General features: G+C 65.7%; 5 protein-coding genes across 6 annotated transcripts; 4 read left to right on the top strand and 1 right to left on the bottom strand.

Annotated features, from left to right (window-relative positions):
• Positions 1 to 1322: 1322 nt before the first annotated feature.
• Positions 1323 to 2836, top strand: H696_02326 (hypothetical protein; the record flags this gene model as incomplete). The annotated part of the gene is made up of 2 exons (XM_009496223.1): positions 1323 to 2085; positions 2349 to 2836. 2 exons carry the CDS (start codon positions 1323 to 1325, stop codon positions 2834 to 2836), a joined length of 1251 nt encoding a protein of 416 aa, XP_009494498.1.
• Positions 2837 to 3000: 164 nt separating this feature from the next.
• Positions 3001 to 6311, bottom strand: H696_02325 (hypothetical protein). The gene is made up of 6 exons (XM_009496222.1): positions 5412 to 6311; positions 4873 to 5247; positions 4680 to 4715; positions 3693 to 4588; positions 3475 to 3540; positions 3001 to 3365 (listed from the first exon to the last, which is right to left on the bottom strand). Exons 1-6 carry the CDS (start codon positions 6101 to 6103, stop codon positions 3160 to 3162), a joined length of 2271 nt encoding a protein of 756 aa, XP_009494497.1. The 5' UTR covers positions 6104 to 6311; the 3' UTR covers positions 3001 to 3159.
• A 1053-nt stretch (positions 6312 to 7364) lies between these two features.
• H696_02324 (hypothetical protein) lies at positions 7365 to 9021 on the top strand. The gene has a single exon (XM_009496221.1). It carries the CDS (start codon positions 7544 to 7546, stop codon positions 8675 to 8677), a length of 1134 nt encoding a protein of 377 aa, XP_009494496.1. The 5' UTR covers positions 7365 to 7543; the 3' UTR covers positions 8678 to 9021.
• Positions 9022 to 9818: 797 nt separating this feature from the next.
• On the top strand, positions 9819 to 14574 carry H696_02323. 2 transcript variants are annotated; one of them, XM_009496219.1, is made up of 10 exons: positions 9819 to 10041; positions 11167 to 12030; positions 12186 to 12558; positions 12695 to 12910; positions 13069 to 13186; positions 13322 to 13425; positions 13569 to 13644; positions 13755 to 13882; positions 13999 to 14094; positions 14343 to 14574. In XM_009496219.1, the coding sequence occupies exons 2-10, from the start codon at positions 11189 to 11191 to the stop codon at positions 14496 to 14498; spliced, it is 2109 nt and encodes a 702-aa protein (XP_009494494.1). In that variant the 5' UTR covers positions 9819 to 10041; positions 11167 to 11188; the 3' UTR covers positions 14499 to 14574. The 2 variants fall into 2 exon arrangements, with proteins under 2 accessions (XP_009494494.1, XP_009494495.1); XM_009496220.1 differs by lacking the exon at positions 9819 to 10041 and having other exon boundaries at positions 11091 to 12030.
• Positions 14575 to 15161: 587 nt separating this feature from the next.
• H696_02322 (hypothetical protein) lies at positions 15162 to 16600 on the top strand (the record flags this gene model as incomplete). The annotated part of the gene is made up of 4 exons (XM_009496218.1): positions 15162 to 15272; positions 15362 to 15510; positions 15612 to 16270; positions 16452 to 16600. 4 exons carry the CDS (start codon positions 15162 to 15164, stop codon positions 16544 to 16546), a joined length of 1014 nt encoding a protein of 337 aa, XP_009494493.1. The 3' UTR covers positions 16547 to 16600.
• Between the last annotated feature and the right edge of the window lie 49 nt (positions 16601 to 16649).

The raw sequence follows: 16649 nt of genomic DNA, 5'->3' as shown, positions 1-16649 counted from the left end.
GGGGGGGGGGTGCAAAGCACAGCCTGCTCCGAAAATAAAACCCCAGTTCCCTCTCGCCACCCGTGTTGGCTCTCGGGGTCCCCCATCGACGGGCGTTGGATGACGATCACACCAGATAGCTGGAGCGCGTGATTGCTTCCGTTTTCTGTACACGTGACTGTCGGCAGATGCTCCGTGGCGAACGCCTAGCACGCCAAGCTGGCGGGAGGATGCTCCCCTGCCACGCCGCCGGCGCCCTCGGTGACTCGCCCGTCTGGCAGGGTACCGTCGGTCTGCCGGGGAGTGCGTGGGCTTCCATGAGCCGCCCTGGCGCCCCCCTCTGTGCCCCCCTGGTGCGGAAAGTGCCAACATCGCCACGCTGGGAGGCGGGAGAGGGTGCCTGGACCGGGGGACTACCATATGGGGGGGGGGGGGGGTGCGGGGACCACGATCGCGCACCTGGAAGGGGTAGGCTGAGAAAAAAACGTGAAAGCATCGGTATTGGACCAGGCAATATTCACGACATATATGGTATGGATGTGCGCACAAACAGGCTTCTCGCGGGTGGAGGTCCATCCGAAAACAACCTGCCACGCCACAGCCTGCTGCAAGAGGCATCCCCCGTCGGCCCTCCCCCGGCGTGTGCGAATGTGGCGCAGGCTGGCGAGGCTGGCAGGGACTGGCCGACCGCGCGGCCTCAGCTCCTTGGCCGCCAGATGCCCATTCCCAGGGGGGGCATGTGTCTCGCTCGGGGGCGTTCAGATGCCCGAGGCACCCCCCCCCCCCTGCTGAATCTTGCTCCCTACCCTACCACCTGCACTCCCAGTCAAGCCGGCAGGCAGGCAGGAGGTAAGCAGGCCGCTGGGCCATGGTTGCACTGTGTCGGGCGGTTAATCCGTACGTTTTCCCAAAGGCAGAACCGTCTGGACGGTTTCCCTGCCGATCACACCCGGCCATCGGCCATGGTCTGGCGGGCCACCCCTGCCCTCCCTCAGGGCTGGGTGCATGCGGGCACGCGCGAGTGTGCCGGCTGAGGCGGGCATGGGTGTGCGCCCGGCCGCCCGGCCGCCCGGCCAGGGTCCCTGCCAGGCGCGGTGCCCTCGGGCCCGATCGACTTCTAGATCGCCCGGCCCATGCCGCGCGTCACTGTCCCCGACTCCCCTCCCTCAAGGGGAGGCGCGCCCTACCTCGGCTGCGGCGCCTTTCTGCCCCACAATAGCTCCGCCTCTTTCCCTGCCAGCAGCCCCCTCCCCCTTGCTGTCCCGCTCATCTCCCGCTCTCTCTCTCTCTCTCTCTCCCGCGCTCTCTCTCTCTCTCTCTGCCCCTGCCCCACTCTCCGCACCATGTCCACTCCCTCGTCTCCCATTGACGCCGGCGACTGGATTGACCTGTCGCTCTTGGTCCCGGCCGGGCCGGATGCGCCGGATCTCGAGTATGACCCGGACACCGCCAACCGCATCCTGACGGAGGCCCTGCAGCCCGGGGCCCCGGAGGCCGAGCGCGCGGCCCTTCTCCTGCCGGCTGCCACGGACCCCAGCTCCCTGCCGTTCCTCCGGCCCCGGTGGGCCACGGCCGCCCATGCCGGGCGCCAGGCCGGCACCAAGATCACCCTGCCGCCGAACCCGAATGACACGTCTGATGGCGATGACCATGTTGATCCGCCGGTCAGCGAGGATGCCCTGGACCAGCTGCTGGCCGCGGTGGCCCGGTCCTCGGCCTTCCGTTTCCCCCAGTCCGATGAGGATGCCCTGGCCTCGTTGGATGATGAGGACCAACGCGAGGCGTTCACCGAGCTGCGTGAGCGCCTTTCCGGCGCCTTCGACGGCAGCGAGCCCCTCGCCGCTCCGGACGCCCTCTTCCCCCTGGATGGGGCGTGCCTGGTGCGGTATCTGCGTGCGCGGAACTTCTCCGCCGCCGACGCGGAGAAGATGCTGCGTGCCACGTGTGAGTGGCGCTCCGCCACCAAGCCCTATCGCATTCGCCGGTCGGACATCTGCGCCGAGGCCGAGACTGGCAAGCTCTTTGGCTCGGGCTTCGACCATGGCGGTCGGCCGGTCCTCTCCATGGCCCCGGGCCGGGAGAACACCTCCACCTTTGAGCGTCAGAGTGCGTGCCGTATCCCTCAGCCCCCGCCCGCCCGACGCCGCGAGGTTGTAAAACACATGGCGTTGTGACGGGCCTGTCCTCGTTTGCTTCCGGCCTTTTCCTCGCCTGCCTTTTCCTCGCCTGCCCTTTCCTCCCCTCGTGCCTCTGTCGCGGTGTGACATATGTCTCTCTCCCTCTCCCTCCGTGACTGTTTTATTTTCATCATTAACTAACACCATCATCTCCCTGCCTCCCTCTCTCCCTCTCGCCTCCCCGGTGCCCAGTTCTTCATGTGCTCTTCACTTTCGAGGCTATGGTGGCCCTCATGCCGCGCGGCGTGTCCCAGTGGCTGGTTCTGATTGATTTCGACAACTACAGCAGCTCGACCTTCCCCTCGATCGGGCAGTCGAAGAACTTCATCAATGTCCTGTCTCACCACTACCCCGAGCGTCTGGGCAAGACCTTCATGATCCGGTCCCCCTGGATCTTCTACCCTGCCTTCAAGGTGGTGTCTGGCTTCCTGGATCCGAAGACCTCCTCCAAGATTGCGTTTGCCGGGGAGAAGGCCAATGACGAGGGGCGCCAACTCATCCAGGCCATGCTGCCGGCCGAGCATACTGAGCGTCGCCTCCACCCGGAGGGCCAGGTTGTGGTGGAGCTGTCGCCGGCTCCGGCGAACAAGGCCGAGCAGGGGCATTCCGGCTCCATTCCCCGTTTCGACATCAACCTTCACCTGGATCGCATTCTCTCTTTGCTCCATGCCATTTATTGAGGCAGGTGATCGACCGGCCCAAGTGCAGGGCCATTGGTGTGTCCGTGGTGCCACGGCATCATCACCCCCACCACCATGGCTTCTCCCCTTTCTCCCCCTCCTTCTAAACCCTCACAATAGATAGACAACTTGCATGCGCGCCGATTTCCGGAGAAGGGGAGAGATGACAAAGCACAGGACACTGATCTATTGTTGTGCACTCCCACCATTCCGCACATGGGACAGTGGAAAGATAGAGGCAGAGAGAGAGAGGAAGTGGGTCACGGCGAAGGGAACCGGAAGGATAAAGGGGGGGGGGAGGGGAGGAGTAGTGTGGCCCAAGGTCAGAAGAAACGCCGAACAATGTAGACGGCAGCGCGCACGCCAAGGGCCACGCGGCGCTCCTGCGCATGGTCCAGCACAGCCCCGGTTACCCGGGCCACAGGGCTATAGAGAATGGCCTGCTCGTCGGCCAGACGTCGCCGAAGGTCGGGATTGGCGGTGGAAATCATGATTTGGGACTCGATATCGCGTGTCGTCGAGCGGTGGCCTTTCGACAGGATGTCAGCGGAACGGCAAAGAGGCAGAAGGAGAGAAAGAGCGAGAGCGAGAGAGAGCGAGGGAAGGGCGTGGCACCGAGACAGGGGGATGTGTCATACCGTAATTCGGAGAGCCAACCATTGTCATGGAGGGCGGCTCGGTGGACGTTGGTCGATACCAAATCCCTGCGACCGGCGGCGGGGGACGAGAGTGGGAGGAGGGGTTTCAAGGGGTTAAATGGCAGCAGCAGCAGGTAAAGATGCGAGAAAGAGAGAAGGAGACAGCGCGTGCGCGCGGAAGAAAACATTCAACGGTGGTCAAGGGTCGAGGCGCGCACCCTTCCCGTGGAAGGTCCACCCGGCCTTTGCCCACTCCCAGAGGCGGATCTGCCCTCCCTGGGCATTGGCCCCGGCCTCGGTGGACTCCACCCGGTGGAGGAAGTCCCGGGAGATTTGCGTATAGACCGAGGGCACATGTCGGGCGATGCCATTGGCCCCGAAGAAGCCGTTGGCCTCCGGGGCGGCCGTCAGCAAGTCGACCGAGGAGAAGCCACTGCTGGAGGAGGCCAGCATGCCGGGCGGGACATCCCGCGGGCCGGACTCGTGATCGGGGGTCTGCGACTGGGCCAGCATGGCGAAGCCCAGCCCCGGGGGCAGGGCAGTCACGTCGGACGGGAGCCCCGGCGTCCGAGCAGACGCCAAAAGTGCTGGCTCCAGCTGGTCACAAAGGTTCAGGTACCCCGTGGCCAGGTGCAGGGAGGGCCGCATGGAGGCCAAGCTCGAGCCAGGCCCGGCCGGGGTCTGGCGATCCAGCGAGGCCGACGAGGCCGACACCGTGGGCGGCTGCTCGGCATCCTGAGGGCCGTCTTCCGGGATCGGAGTGCGCGGAGCCAAGAAGCTCAGCACGTCGGACGGCCCGCGGAAGAGGGCGCGCGTGAAGAGAGCATCCTGGTGCACCCCGAGCGGGGCAGCCTGGATAAAGGGAACGATGAAGGTGTCCAAAAGCTCGGCCTCCTCGGTGGTGACCGAATGCAGCGGCGAGGAAAGGGCCACATGGTCGATGCCGAGGGAGTGCAAGTCCTCGGCGGTCGAGCGAGATTGCAAGCCATTGGGCGACCCCCCCCGGGGGCTGGCATATGTTGAGGGAGCAATGTCCGAGGCCCGGAGAACCGGATGCCGGTTTGGATGGCGGAAGAGCTCAGCACGCAGGGCGTTTGCCAGGGGAAGGGTTTTCCTGGCCGAAGTACGGGAGGCAGAGTGAATAAAGAGGGAGGAGGGTGGAGCAAGCCAAGCAGCCGGGGGCGAGTCAAGTGGGAAAAGCGTACTGGCGCTGCATGCGGATGAAGGACACCAGGCGGTTGCTGCGAACGCCAAGAAAAAAAAATAGACCAGGAGCATGGGCCGGGGAGCGGGGAAAGGCGTTCAGGTGAGCAAGAGGGGGGCACAAAGGACTACTGAGGAGGGCAGGGAGGCGTTTGGTCTCGAGAGAGGGAGAGAGAGAGACAGCATCGGACGTACTGGCCCAACTGACGCAGAATGGCCGAGTCGGAGGCGGCATCGATGTCACACTGCCAGATGTTGCCCAGGGTGTCGATGACAGTGTAGTCCGGCGAGTCGGGGACGGTGGTTCGCTCGACCCGGTCTTTCGGAGGGGGCTCGCTGCCGGCCGGCAGACGCCCAGCGTAAGCCCGACCGATGGAGCGAAGAACTTGCCCGAAGTCCCAGTAGTAGTCCGAGAGGTCGGCCGACCGGCTGAGGAGAATGTACCGGTCCTGGCGAGTGGTGAAGTACTGGCCAGCCAGGTTGGCGCCCGAAAGAATGCAATTGTCATCGACGATGTAGGCCTTGGCGTGCTGGACGCCGATCACCTCATTGAACCGAGGGGGAAGCGCGCTGCAACGATTGGCCACAAGAGGAAAGGAGGACCCATATCCAGCAGGGAGAGAGGGCGAGAGAGGGGGAGAGCCGGAATAAATGATGGGTTAGGACTTGGGGGGCGGGCGGTCGGGCGGCGAGCTGCGGGCCGAGGAGGGGTCGACCCTGACCAACGGACGTACGCCTTCAACAGGCCATTTAGATCCGGCGTGTGGTAGAAAGAGAGCTGGACGCGGTCCGCGCCGAAGGTATGCCACAAGGGCCGGAGCAAATCCAGGGATGACTGAGCTGGCAGGTGCTCATAGAAAGAGGAGACGGCCGGGCCGGAGGAGGCGTCGGGCAAGGAGGTGGACGTCAAATCGCCGGTGTCCTCGCCGGTCGGGCCATCGGGCCGGGTCCCGCGCATGGCATCCAGCACGATGTGCACCTGGAGGCCGGGCTCCCGGGCGAGGGCCTCATGCAGAGCCGCAGTCAGGGTCCTTTCCACCGGCCCGGTGCCGAGGTACAGCGAAGTAAGGAGGATGCGATGCCGGGCTTCGGCGATCTCGGCCAGCAGGCGCGTGGCGAAGGTGGTCGGAGTGGGGAGCACGACCACCTGCGAAGCGGTGTGCGAGAAGACCGGCGGCAGGAGGTACCCATCGGCCGGGGCCTCGGTCAGAACCGAGGCCTCGGTCGAGGGGGCGTCGGTGGCAATCAGTCCCGACAGGTCCCCCGACAGGGCCAGGGCCAGAGGCCATGCATGCAGGGTCCCGCAGGCGGAGTGGCCGACCGGGGCAACGTCCGCGGCGGAAGCACCCTCGCAGGGGGGCGCCGGGGCGCCCTCCCAGCTGACGTTGGGCGGCGCAGCCTCCTCGGACGAGTGGGGCATGGACATTCGGCCGTGGGCGTGTGCGAGCGCGAGGCGGCCAGACGGGCGGGCGGGGCGATGGAGCTGGAGGCAGGGAGGCACGATTCCGTCAAGGAGGTGCGTGCTCGCGTGGGGGAAGTGGCGGGGCAGGTGGCGGTGCGAGGGGCGTCGGGGGGGAGGGGGGGGAGGAAAGTGTCGTAGAAAGAACAGGGAGAAAAGCGACGGCACGGGCGGTGAGGGGGGCGGTGACCGACGATGGCTCCCAGGCCATGCGCGCGGGATCTGCCCTTTTGAGCGGCAGTCCCGAGGCTAGAGATCGACCGGGGGGGGGGGGGGGACCCGAGTCGTGTAGCTTCATGGCCCGCGGTGTCCCGCCCAGAGAGTGAGGTGAACCTGGCGTGTGGCCAGGGGAGAGATCCCAGCATGTCGGCCTGTGTGGAGGGGAGCTGGGCGAAATGCGTGGATTCGCTCGAGGAGCTACCCAGCCTGGGGAAGCACTCACGCGGTGTGGATGTGCATCGGCACAGCGCGGCATAGACCTCGTCGATGTTGTTTTCGCCCCGGCAGGGGGAGTGGGCTGCCCCACCACGCTCGAAGGGGGGCGGGGGAGCTCTCCGCCTTCCGCCGGGGCCGATATGTCACCCGGCCCAGTGCACGATCTTGTCGGCGCCGCCGCCGGCCCGGAGGCCCCCACCAACGCCGACAGGGGGCGTCCGGACTCCCAGCCAAGACCCGCCCCGCCCCCGCCGCCGCCCCACGAAGAGACGGGGGCAAGGAGTGCGGGTGCCCCCCCCCCCCCCATGCATGTCCCGCTTGGGCCACCACCCCACAGGGACTTAATCCCCCCGGGTGGATGCTCGCAGGACCGCCGGCGCAGAGGCAGTCGAAGACTTCGAGCCCCTCACGGGGGCAGGCCCGGGGAGGATGGGTCGTCGCGCTCCCCCTTGCACAACACACACAGGTGTACACACACACACACGCATGTAACGCACAGTGTTCCCGCTTTTTGATGGGCACAGGGGCCGAGACAGGCAGTCCAAGCCCCCTGCCCGCTGCACAATGCTGGTCAATCTTTTCCCCATCAATCGGTGGATCATCTGTCCGTGGCACGTGAGCAAATCGCAGAGGAATGTCGTTCAAAGTTGAGCAGAACATGAAGACCGCGAAAATATCCGGAATGCTGAGATCTCAGAGTGGTGTATTCGAGCACGTTTCTCGCCCATTTGGCCTGTCCATGTGTGTGTGTGTGTGTGTGTGTATGTGTGTGTGTGTGTGTGTGTGTGTGTGTGTGTGTGTGTGTCTGTGTCTGTGTGTCTGTGTATGCCAGTGTCTCGCTGCTCTATTTGGCTTCACTCACCGATCACGGCATAGAGGGCGCGCTCGCCGAGAGCCAGACGGGAGACCGCGCGCCCGGGAACCGCAAAGGAGGCCCACTCGGGAGCCGAGCCTGACGCCAGCATCCCGGGCATGAGGGCCGGGAGCCGGGATTCCGGCCCGGGGAGAGCCGGGCCAGCCACCAGCAGCAGGCCATTGTCCAGGAGCAGAGCCGCGCGGGAAAAGCCGGCCACAGCCAGGCGGACCTTTCGCTGGCCGAAAATGTCCACCAACCGAGGGAGGTGTCGGGTGTCAGGGCCCGCCGAGGTGGAGGAGAGTCGCCCCGGAGCATGGGCACCGAAATGCACGGGCCACCGGTCGCCAGCCGGCAAGACCGCAGTCAGGCCGACCGGGTCGTCGCCCCACACCTCAACCCGGCCGGAGCGGCGGACAGCCAAACCAAACTGCGCCCCGGCGGCCAGGTCCACCACCGGGTCGTCGGACTCCTCGGCCAGGGGAATGCACACCGGCTGGGCCAGCCGGTCGGCGCCCGGGGTGACCGGCGTCCCACACTGGCCATACTCGTTGTTGCCCCAGGCAAAGACCCGGCCATCGGCCGTCAGGGCCAGGGTGAAGTCCGCCCCGCAGACAAGTCGCGTCGGGGCGGGCATCCCCGCCGGAGCGGCCGAGGTGTCGCATGCTCCGGCCACCTGCGCCGGCATGCTCAGGGCCTTCAGCAGCCCGGTGGACGAGGCAAATGGCCCAAGCTGGCAATCGGCATCCCACCCGGAGGCCACGATCCCGGAGGGGGAAGACCCGCCAGCATGGCCGCCCGAGGGAGACCGCATGGCCACAACAGTGTGGTCGAGCCCGGCAGACAGAGCAGTCACCGGCTGGCCGACCGGGGCCAGAGCCAGCTGGAATCCCTCGCGCCGCCCGGCCTGGGCACCAAGCTGGCCGAAAATGTTGGCTCCCTGCAGGGCAAGCACCTGCTCGGGGGTGCCGGTCCCGGTGCCGGAGACCCGCTGGAGTAGGGCGGCGCCATGTGCCCGCCCGGTGGCCAGAGCCTCCACACGCCAGGACTCCGGCAGGGACGTGCGGCTAACATCGATGTCTGGGAGAACCAGGCGATCGGCCTCGGGCGCCGGCACCAGGCCGTCCGTCAGCCGGCTCTCGTGGGCGTCGAGGTCCATCAGCAACCCGGCGCCAAGTTGCCCGTGGGTGTTTACTCCGGCTCCGCGGAGGGTGTCCCCGGTGTCAGGCCGGCGCTCGGTCCAGAGGACATGATGCGGCCCGGCGGCCAGATGCGGAACGGCGCCGCCGGCGCGGCCCAGCCGGGTCGGCGCGGCCATCGTGCCCGTGGCTCCGGGGAAGATCTCCCCCGCCAGCAGGTGAAGGCTCTCATTGGTGCCGGCCGGCAGGGAGGCCAAGCCACGCCGGAGGAGAGCGCGTGCCGCCGTCGGCCGGCGGAGGGAGAGCAGCGAAGAGGCGAGCATGACAGGGAAGCAGGTGCCTCTCTTTTCCCAAGGTGTAATAGGGCAGGGAAGGAACGCGTGTTGTCTGTGCGAAGGCGCGGCAGCCAGGGACAAGGATGTGTGGGTAGAAGAGGCGAGGAGGGGGCGAAGGACGGCGGGGGGGGGGGAGGTCGGGTTCATGGATGCGACTCCCCTCACCCACCCAGGGCGGGGGGCCTGGGGCAGAAGAAGCTGCCAACTGCCAACGATTCCGCGCCTCGTCGGGCACGCCCCGTCCACCGCCGGCGCGTGCTTCCCCCTCCGAGAGGGGGGGGGGGGGGGGGGGAGGCGGGCCGCCGGGATGCGGATGCCCGGGCGCCGTCCGTCGGTGGCTCGTGTGCCCGTCTCCCGTGCATGGGGCCAGAGCGAGGGGGCGAGCATTCCAGCCGAGGGCCGTCGGGAGGAGCGCGATCGATCTGGCAGCGAGTCTAAACCGTTCAACCGGCCGCCCACAGGACCGGGGGGAGGGGGGGGGTGTGGGTGGGCAGGAGGTCCGGCCGGGAGCGAGCCCGACGACCCCTTTCCCGGCCACGGCCATTGGAATGCCCTCCAACGGGGGCCCTGGTGAGGCAAGGGGGGGGGAGGGGGGCATTGGCGGCGGTTTTCATCCGCCCCTGTTTTCAGTGTTCTTCGGTTAGGAGCGCGGGCGCGCGGGCACCCCAGAACCGAGAAGGTCCGGGCGCAAGTTCCATGCCCCAGCCATGAGGCTGTGCATGGGCGCATGGGTGCATGGGCGTGTGTGTGTGTGTGTGTCCGTGTGCGCGCGCAATCTGCCACCCACTGCATGGTGTTTACATCCCCCCCCCCCCCCGATGGTGTTTGTGTTTGGGGCGCGGAGGGGGGAGGTGCTCACCGTGGTCAGCCCCTCTTTTGTTGTGCCCCACCGGGCTCTCGAGCCCAGCCTCTAGACAAGGCCCCTCCCCTCCTCCCTTGCCCCCCGCTCGTCCTATTCCACGGCGCCCTGGTCTGTTTGCTTGCTCCGTTCATCATACTGCTGGTCCTGCTGTCGCCGCCCGCCTTGGACACACTGCTCCTCAGCTGCAGTCCTAAAAACCATCTGCACGGAAGGGACCTCCTGTTACGTTCACCCCGAAGGTGATCTGGCGCTCTAGCCCCTCCCCATCTACTTCCCCCAAAGTACGCCTTTCTCCCTGTCCCCCCGTTTCCTGCGCCCCTTTCCCCATCCCCCCTCCTCGACTCTGGCTTTGCCTGCCTTCCCCGAGTGCATGTCCCCTTCTGATGGCCACCTCAGTGGCCTCGCCCACGGTGTGTGTGTGTGCCTTCGCCTCGGCGAAGTAAGCTCGGCAGGAGCCCGGACCCGCACTGTGTGGCATTCCGTCGCCTGAGATGCGCCCTCCCCTGCCGACTCCCCTTCCACACGCCGCCCGCCGGGCTGTGGGTGTGATTGCGCGCCGTATGTGCGGTTGTGCCGCTCCCAGCGGGCCATCTTGCCCTGTTGGCGGGCCCTCTCTCGACGCAGGCTGCCAGGCCGGCGCCACGGCCGCAAACACAGGCGAACTCAGGACAGGGAACCGGCGGCGGCTGCCAGCTGCCAACGTAGAAGCCCCTGTTTAATCACCCCATGTCCGGGGCGTGGGACAGACACAGAAGAGAACGGCCAAGCGAGCGGGCGCAGGGGGGAGGACACCTGCGATCACACTGCCCCCCCTCCCTGCCCTCGGGCGGGCCAGAGTCGGGGGACAGATGTTGACGCATGCGCCGCCAAGGGGCTCGCACGGAGCACATCGACTCTTGTGCTCTCATGAGTCTGCACCTGCCTGTGTGTGTGATGGTTATGCTGGTCGAGAGGAGCGCCCGCCTGACGTGTTGTCCCTCGGGGGTGTAGGCATTTTAACTTTGCTTAAGCTCTCTCTCTCTCTCTCTCTCTGCCCTCCTCACGGTGTCTATTGGGAGTAGGGCTTTAGTTAATTTGAGTGCCCTGCTCCCTGCGAATGTGGCCAAGGGACCGGCGATCGCCACCATGACTCTTCCCATGGGCTCGTAGCTTAAGAGCCCCATGTGCGAGTCGGAGACAGCCTCTATCACCGCCCTGCGCCTCTCCCCCCCTCCCTCCCCCCCCCCCCCGTCCCCTGGCTCCCCTGTGCCCTTCCTCCTCCCCTTTGCTATGACCGTTCCATTGGCCGGGGATAGTCACCCGCGCGCTGGACGGTCCGGCCTTCCGCACCCTCCCTCCAAGGCCCCCAATGCCGCTGCCAACATGTTCCCCGTGCCTGTGACTGACACATGGCCGCTTCCCGTCAGCCAGTCGGCTGCCTCGCTGCTGATGAGCCACGCCCCCGCCGTGCCCGCCTCGTCGCCGCCATTGCAACCGTCACCCCCACCACCACCCTCAGCATCGTCGTCGTCATCCGGCTCCCTGTCCTTGGTGCACCATCAGCACCCCCCCGGGGCCCTCTTTCTCAATCCCCAGTCCGCCGCCGCCACCCCCGCAGCCGCCGACGGTTCCGGCATCCCGGACCCGCACAGCCTCCGTGCCAACTTCTGGCGGACTTCCCCCACCGGAAGCTTTCCCTCGCTTTTTCTCCAGCCCCCAGCCAACGCCCCAGCCGCCACACCAGCCGCCAGTGCCGCCGCCACCGCCGCCCTCACCATGGGCGAGACACTTGAAGGTGCCCGGCGCGGGATCTTCTTCGGCTTCCGGTCGCGGTCGTCCAGCACCGGGGCCACCTCGGCCGCCTTCCCCGGGACGGGCCCTGGCTCGCCGGCTCCCGGGGGCACGTCCGCTGCCCAGCCTCTGTCGCAGGTTCCCTACCGGTATTCGGCCACCCCGGCTGCCGTGGCGGCCTCTGCCCTGCATGAAGATGTCATTTTGGAGAGTCGCATGGATCCTCCCGCCTCCGGGGGCCTGGCTGCCTTCGGTGATGCGGCCCCGGCGGTCGGTGGCAGCCGGCCTCGCTCACGCTCCGGGATATCTGTCCATACGGCCACCTCGCCCACGCCGGAATCCGATGGCGGGTCGTCCTCGTCGCTGCCCTTTGGCGACTTGCTGACTGGTGTTGGCTTGTCGTCTGCCTCGACCACCGGTCCCCCGAGTAGCAAATCCGTGCCGGCTTCGCCTCGTGGCACCCGCACCTTGCTCTTTTCTAGGAAGTCCACCTCTCCAGAGTGCGTGTCTCTTTGCTTGGCTCCCCTCTTGGCGCTGTCCTTGGGCAAGTTGCCGGGCAATCTGCGTGGGCAATCTGCGTGGGCAATCTGCCACTCGCTGAATGTTAATTGCGGCCAAGATGGCTGACTCCCGGCTTGCCCCTCCTGCCTGGCAGCATGCCGCCCTGCGTTGATGCGACTGGAGCCATGGATTCGATGCATGGCCGGTCCCGGCAAAGTCTCTCCAACCGCGTGACGGCCGAAATGCTGTCCCAGTGGCTGCCAATGGGCGAAGCCCCAGCACCCGGGGATCTTGGCGACTCTGCCAGTCGACCGGCGTCTCAGCCACCGAGCCCCACGGTGTCACTGGTCGGCGGTGTGTCTCGATCGGCCGCGACCACCCCCCCGGCTGATGGGATCCCCAAAAGCCGTCGAGAGAAGTTCCTGCACCTGCTGGAGCAGCCGACCGTCGAGTTGGCCAAATTGCGTGAACTCAGCTGGAACGGAATACCCAACGATCTGCGTGCGACTGTGTGGCAGCTGTTGATGGTACGCCCGGCGGTGCCCCTCCTTCGTGCCCCTCCCCCCCTGGCCGACTGTGTCGATTGACAGAATCCAACTCCCTATCCCCTGCACACACACACACACACACACGCACGCACGCGCACTACAAACCTGGTCACAGGGCTACCTGCCAGTCAATCGGGCCCGAAGGGAGGAGGCGCGCCAGCAGAAGCGCCGCGAATACTTCGCCGCCGTGGCAGACTACTGGCATGACGATTCCTCCCTGCACGGGGACACCCCCTCCACCACTGACTCAGACTCCCTTCATCAGATCCGTCTGGACATTCCTCGGACTGATCCGAATATCCCTCTCTATCAGCACCCGATTATCCAACGGGTGCGCACGCACTGCGTCCTCTTCATCCTTGTTCTCTCCCTCCCTCTCTCTCTCTCTCTCTCTCTCTCTCTCTCGCGCGCGCGCACACACACACACACACGCACGCACTTTGTTGTGCCCCAGCTGACTCACATCCATGTCACCACCGTCCCGATCAGAGCCTTGAGCGCTCGCTGTATATTTGGACCATCCGCCACCCAGCTAGCGGCTACGTCCAGGGGATCAATGACTTGCTGATGCCCTTCTTCATGGTGTTCCTCTCGAGCTATATCGGCCGTATGTTGCCTTGCATGACCCCATGCCCTGCCAACACCCCTCCGTCCCCTCCCCTGCGCCCCTCCCTTCTGACCCCTCGGCATCCTGCTCACGCTCCATCCTTACTGCTTGCTTCGTGGTCTCTGCCCGGAGTAGAAAATGCCCTTGATTGTGACCCAGCTGAGGTGCCAGCCGAAATCCTGGCCGCCACCGAGGCCGACAGTTTTTGGTGCCTCAGCCGCCTCCTGGATGGCAACCAAGTAAGTGCCTCCTCTTCTTCCGTTTTCCCAACCCCTTGGTTGCGCCTCCCCTCTCTCCCCCCTCCCCTTCCTCGGATGTCCTTCTGACGAGCACGCACCCCCCCCCCCCCCCAAACTCAATGCTCTCTTCTTCGGCTTCACAGGACAGTTATACTCATGGGCAGCCGGGTATTCTCCGGCAGGTCAACCGCCTTGAGGATTTGATCATCCGCCTTGATGGTGCGCTTCCCTGCCCCTGTGTCTATGCCTCCTTCTTTGAGTGTCCCCGTTTGCCGATCAAGGCCATTCCAGCCCTCATCAATGGCCTAACTCGTCCCCCCCCCCCTCAGGCACCCTTCACCGGCACATCATCAACGAGGGCATTGCCTTCATCCAATTTGCATTCCGCTGGATGAACTGCCTGCTGATGCGTGAAATGTGCCTCGGAAACACGATCCGCATGTGGGACACCTACATTGTGCGTGCCCACCATTTCCGTCCCCTCCTTCTGTGGGATTGGCTCTTGCCCGATCGCCATGCTGACGGCTTCCTCCCGTCCATTTGTGACCCTCCCCATCTCTCGCTCCTCCGCAGGCTGAGGGCATCGACGCGTGTGTCACCTTCCACCTCTACGTGTGCGCGGCCTTTTTGATGCGCTTCGAGCAGCAGATCAAGTCCATGGATTTCCAGGTACCATGCTTCCACCACCTGGCGCCCTCTCCACACACGGTGCCTCAGCCATCCAACTCACCATTTCCTCTTTCCTCCCGGTGTGCCACCCTCCCTCCCTCCCCCCCCCCCTCCGTCGAGGTGGCCGGATCAGCGCGGACGCACAGACTCTACCGAGTTGCCTGGGCGTCTCTCTCCCTCCCTCTCTCTCTCCCCCCCCCCCCCCCCCCCCCCCCCCCCCCTCCCGGCCCCTTCTCCCCGCCACACAGGGCATCATGCTTTTCATTCAGAGCCCTCCGTCGGCCACCGAGTGGTCGCGGACCGACGTGGAGCTTCTGCTGGCCGAGGCCTTTGTGCTGAAATCCCTCTTCCACAACTCCCCCAAGCACCTGGCCACGGGCGCCGCTGCTGGTGGCAACGCCTAGGCCCCTGGCGTGTGGCACGCGACGCGCAGCACTCCCGGCTGAAGAGAAGAAAATACACGCAAACACCTTTGATCTGTTTCCCCCCCCCCCCCTCTCTCTCTCTCTCTTTCTCTCTCTCTCTCTCTCTTTCTCTCTCTCTCTCTCTCTCTCTTTTTCTCTCTCTCTCTCCCCTTCCTACCCAGCACTTCTGGCGCATATGCCATTCGAACAGCGTCAACAACGCGAATCTGATCCTTCAGAATGGGGCCAGGGTCGGTGTCTTGCCCCCTGCCAGAGCTCATCCAAGCGCGGGCAGTTCCGCCGGACACGACCGCCCCGGCTACCAGCGGCACCGGCAGCGGCCGCCTGGTGGGGGGGGGCCGATCGTGCGGTCAGCTGGAGCACTCACACGGGCCGGCGCCCGGCCCCAGGCCGGCATTCAAAATACCTTGGCCCGTGGTGATGGTCACCAGCTTGGGGCCGGGTTGGCGGATCTAAAAAATACACGCCCCGGGCTTGGAACACAGGCCAAGGCGCATATATTCCTCCTCCTCCTCCTCCTCCCCCGTCCGCCCCTTCATTCCAGGCAAACCCACGCGCACACAGTTCCCCGTCCTCCCCCGCCCCCTTCCCTCGCTTCTTCTCCTCCACCTTAGGCGTATCACCTCCAGTATGTCGGCCACAATGTCTGCGGCCGAGCGGGAAATCCTCCTGGACAAGCTTTTCGCTGCCCGGCTGGGCCTGCTCGATCTATACGTGGCTACGCAGGTTCACCTGTCTGAGTCTCTGAAGTCTGTACGGCTCGCCATCCTTTTCACTCGCCCACTCCCTCTCCCCTCTCAGCCTCACACACACTAACCTGCAGCGCGGCTTGATGGCGATAGGGCTTTTTCGAGTTGGCACGCGCCCGGCAGACGTCCACCGGACACCGCATCGATCCGGCCAACTTCGATCACCGTATGAAGGCACTGCTTTACCTGGAGACGGATGATGCTCTCCACATGGCCGCGCCCGATCGCTTGGATGCCCTGCTGTGCGTTGTCGCCCCCTTTGTTCCCCGTTGAAAGCGCGCGTCTCCTCTCACATCCCCGGGGTCCCTATTTCGCTTTTACCTTTCTCTGACCCCCTATCCAGCCAAGGAGAGGATCTTCTGGCAAGCTCACATCGCCCGGCTTCGGTGATGGTGCTTCGCACCTTCAACCCCGGCGACCCAGTCCCACAGACAGAGGCGCACCCCGCTACAGTGGCTGATGATGCTGCTGCTGCGGCGGCGGCGGCGACGACGGCTGCCTCTCCTGCGGCTGTCGCTTCCGGCCCTGCCGCTCCCCTGTCCAAAACCGAGGCCCATGCGACCACTGCCCCCCCCGGCGTGACCTCCCTGGCTAGCGACATCCATGCGGCCCTAGATCGGTCCTCAGCCATCCTGGAGCAGGTGACCAAGGCCTTGGCCGACTCGTCCTTTGCCGAGACCGAGGCCGAGGCGGCCGAGAAGCGCCAGCCGCCGGCGGTGCGGAAATCCATGCGTACCAGCGCCTCCGGGAGCTCCATCACTCGGAATGCCCTGTCGGACCTTCGGTCGCGCGTGGCCTCGGAACTGGTCAACCAGCGGCCATCGTCCTCTGAGCAGGATGCCCCTGCTGAGGGTGATGGTGACGACGCTGATGGTGACGGCCACGCTGGGGACATGTCTTCGGATGAGGAGCCTCCGGAGCCCACCCTGCGCAACCCGGCCAACTGGTTCGGTGCGCTGGTTCCCCCAGCCCTGCGCCAATCGCAGAAGCACTTCCGCAGTGGTGCGTTCCCCCCCCCCCCTCCCCACTCCCCCCTTCCCCACTTTCCCCGAGAAAATGCCCCTCTTTCTTCGGTTTGCCTGCCTTTGTCCCTCTATTGCTCCTTTTGCTCCCTCCTCTCGCGGGATGCCCTGTTGCACTCTATTTCCTTGCCGTTGGTACATGAGCTCTCACATCCACCTAGCTGTCGGTCACATCGAATTGCTGGCCAACATCTCCATCGAGATGGCGTCGATCGATGCCCTCGAGCATCAGCTGAAGACAGCTGATTCTGAGTAAAGGGGTCATGTCCATGGATGGGCGGCTCCTCCTTGCCCCTGCTCCCCCCCCCCCCCTGCGCCCTGCGCCCCGCCCCCCCCCCCCCCCCTCTTGCGCACGCGAT

The sequence above is a fragment of the Fonticula alba genome (genome assembly GCF_000388065.1).
Source record: "Fonticula alba strain ATCC 38817 unplaced genomic scaffold supercont2.3, whole genome shotgun sequence".
Lineage (NCBI taxonomy): Eukaryota > Rotosphaerida > Fonticulaceae > Fonticula > Fonticula alba.
This window is presented reverse-complemented; position numbering and strand designations above follow the sequence as displayed.

Excerpts from the sequence above, each read along its gene's own strand:
- H696_02324 (XM_009496221.1), top strand. The coding sequence starts at position 7,544 with ATGAGGGCCGGGAGCCGGGATTCCGGCCCGGGGAGAGCCGGGCCAGCC.
- H696_02323 (XM_009496220.1), top strand. The coding sequence starts at position 11,123 with ATGTTCCCCGTGCCTGTGACTGACACATGGCCGCTTCCCGTCAGCCAG. Across the intron at positions 13,426-13,568 it reads GCCTCCTGGATGGCAACCAA|GACAGTTATACTCATGGGCA; the intron begins GTAAGTGCCTCC and ends TCGGCTTCACAG. Across the intron at positions 14,095-14,342 it reads TCAAGTCCATGGATTTCCAG|GGCATCATGCTTTTCATTCA; the intron begins GTACCATGCTTC and ends CCCGCCACACAG.
- H696_02325 (XM_009496222.1), bottom strand. The coding sequence starts at position 6,103 with ATGTCCATGCCCCACTCGTCCGAGGAGGCTGCGCCGCCCAACGTCAGC. Across the intron at positions 5,248-5,411 it reads CTAAATGGCCTGTTGAAGGC|CGCGCTTCCCCCTCGGTTCA; the intron begins GTACGTCCGTTG and ends CAATCGTTGCAG. Across the intron at positions 3,541-3,692 it reads GTGGACCTTCCACGGGAAGG|GGATTTGGTATCGACCAACG; the intron begins GTGCGCGCCTCG and ends CGCCGGTCGCAG.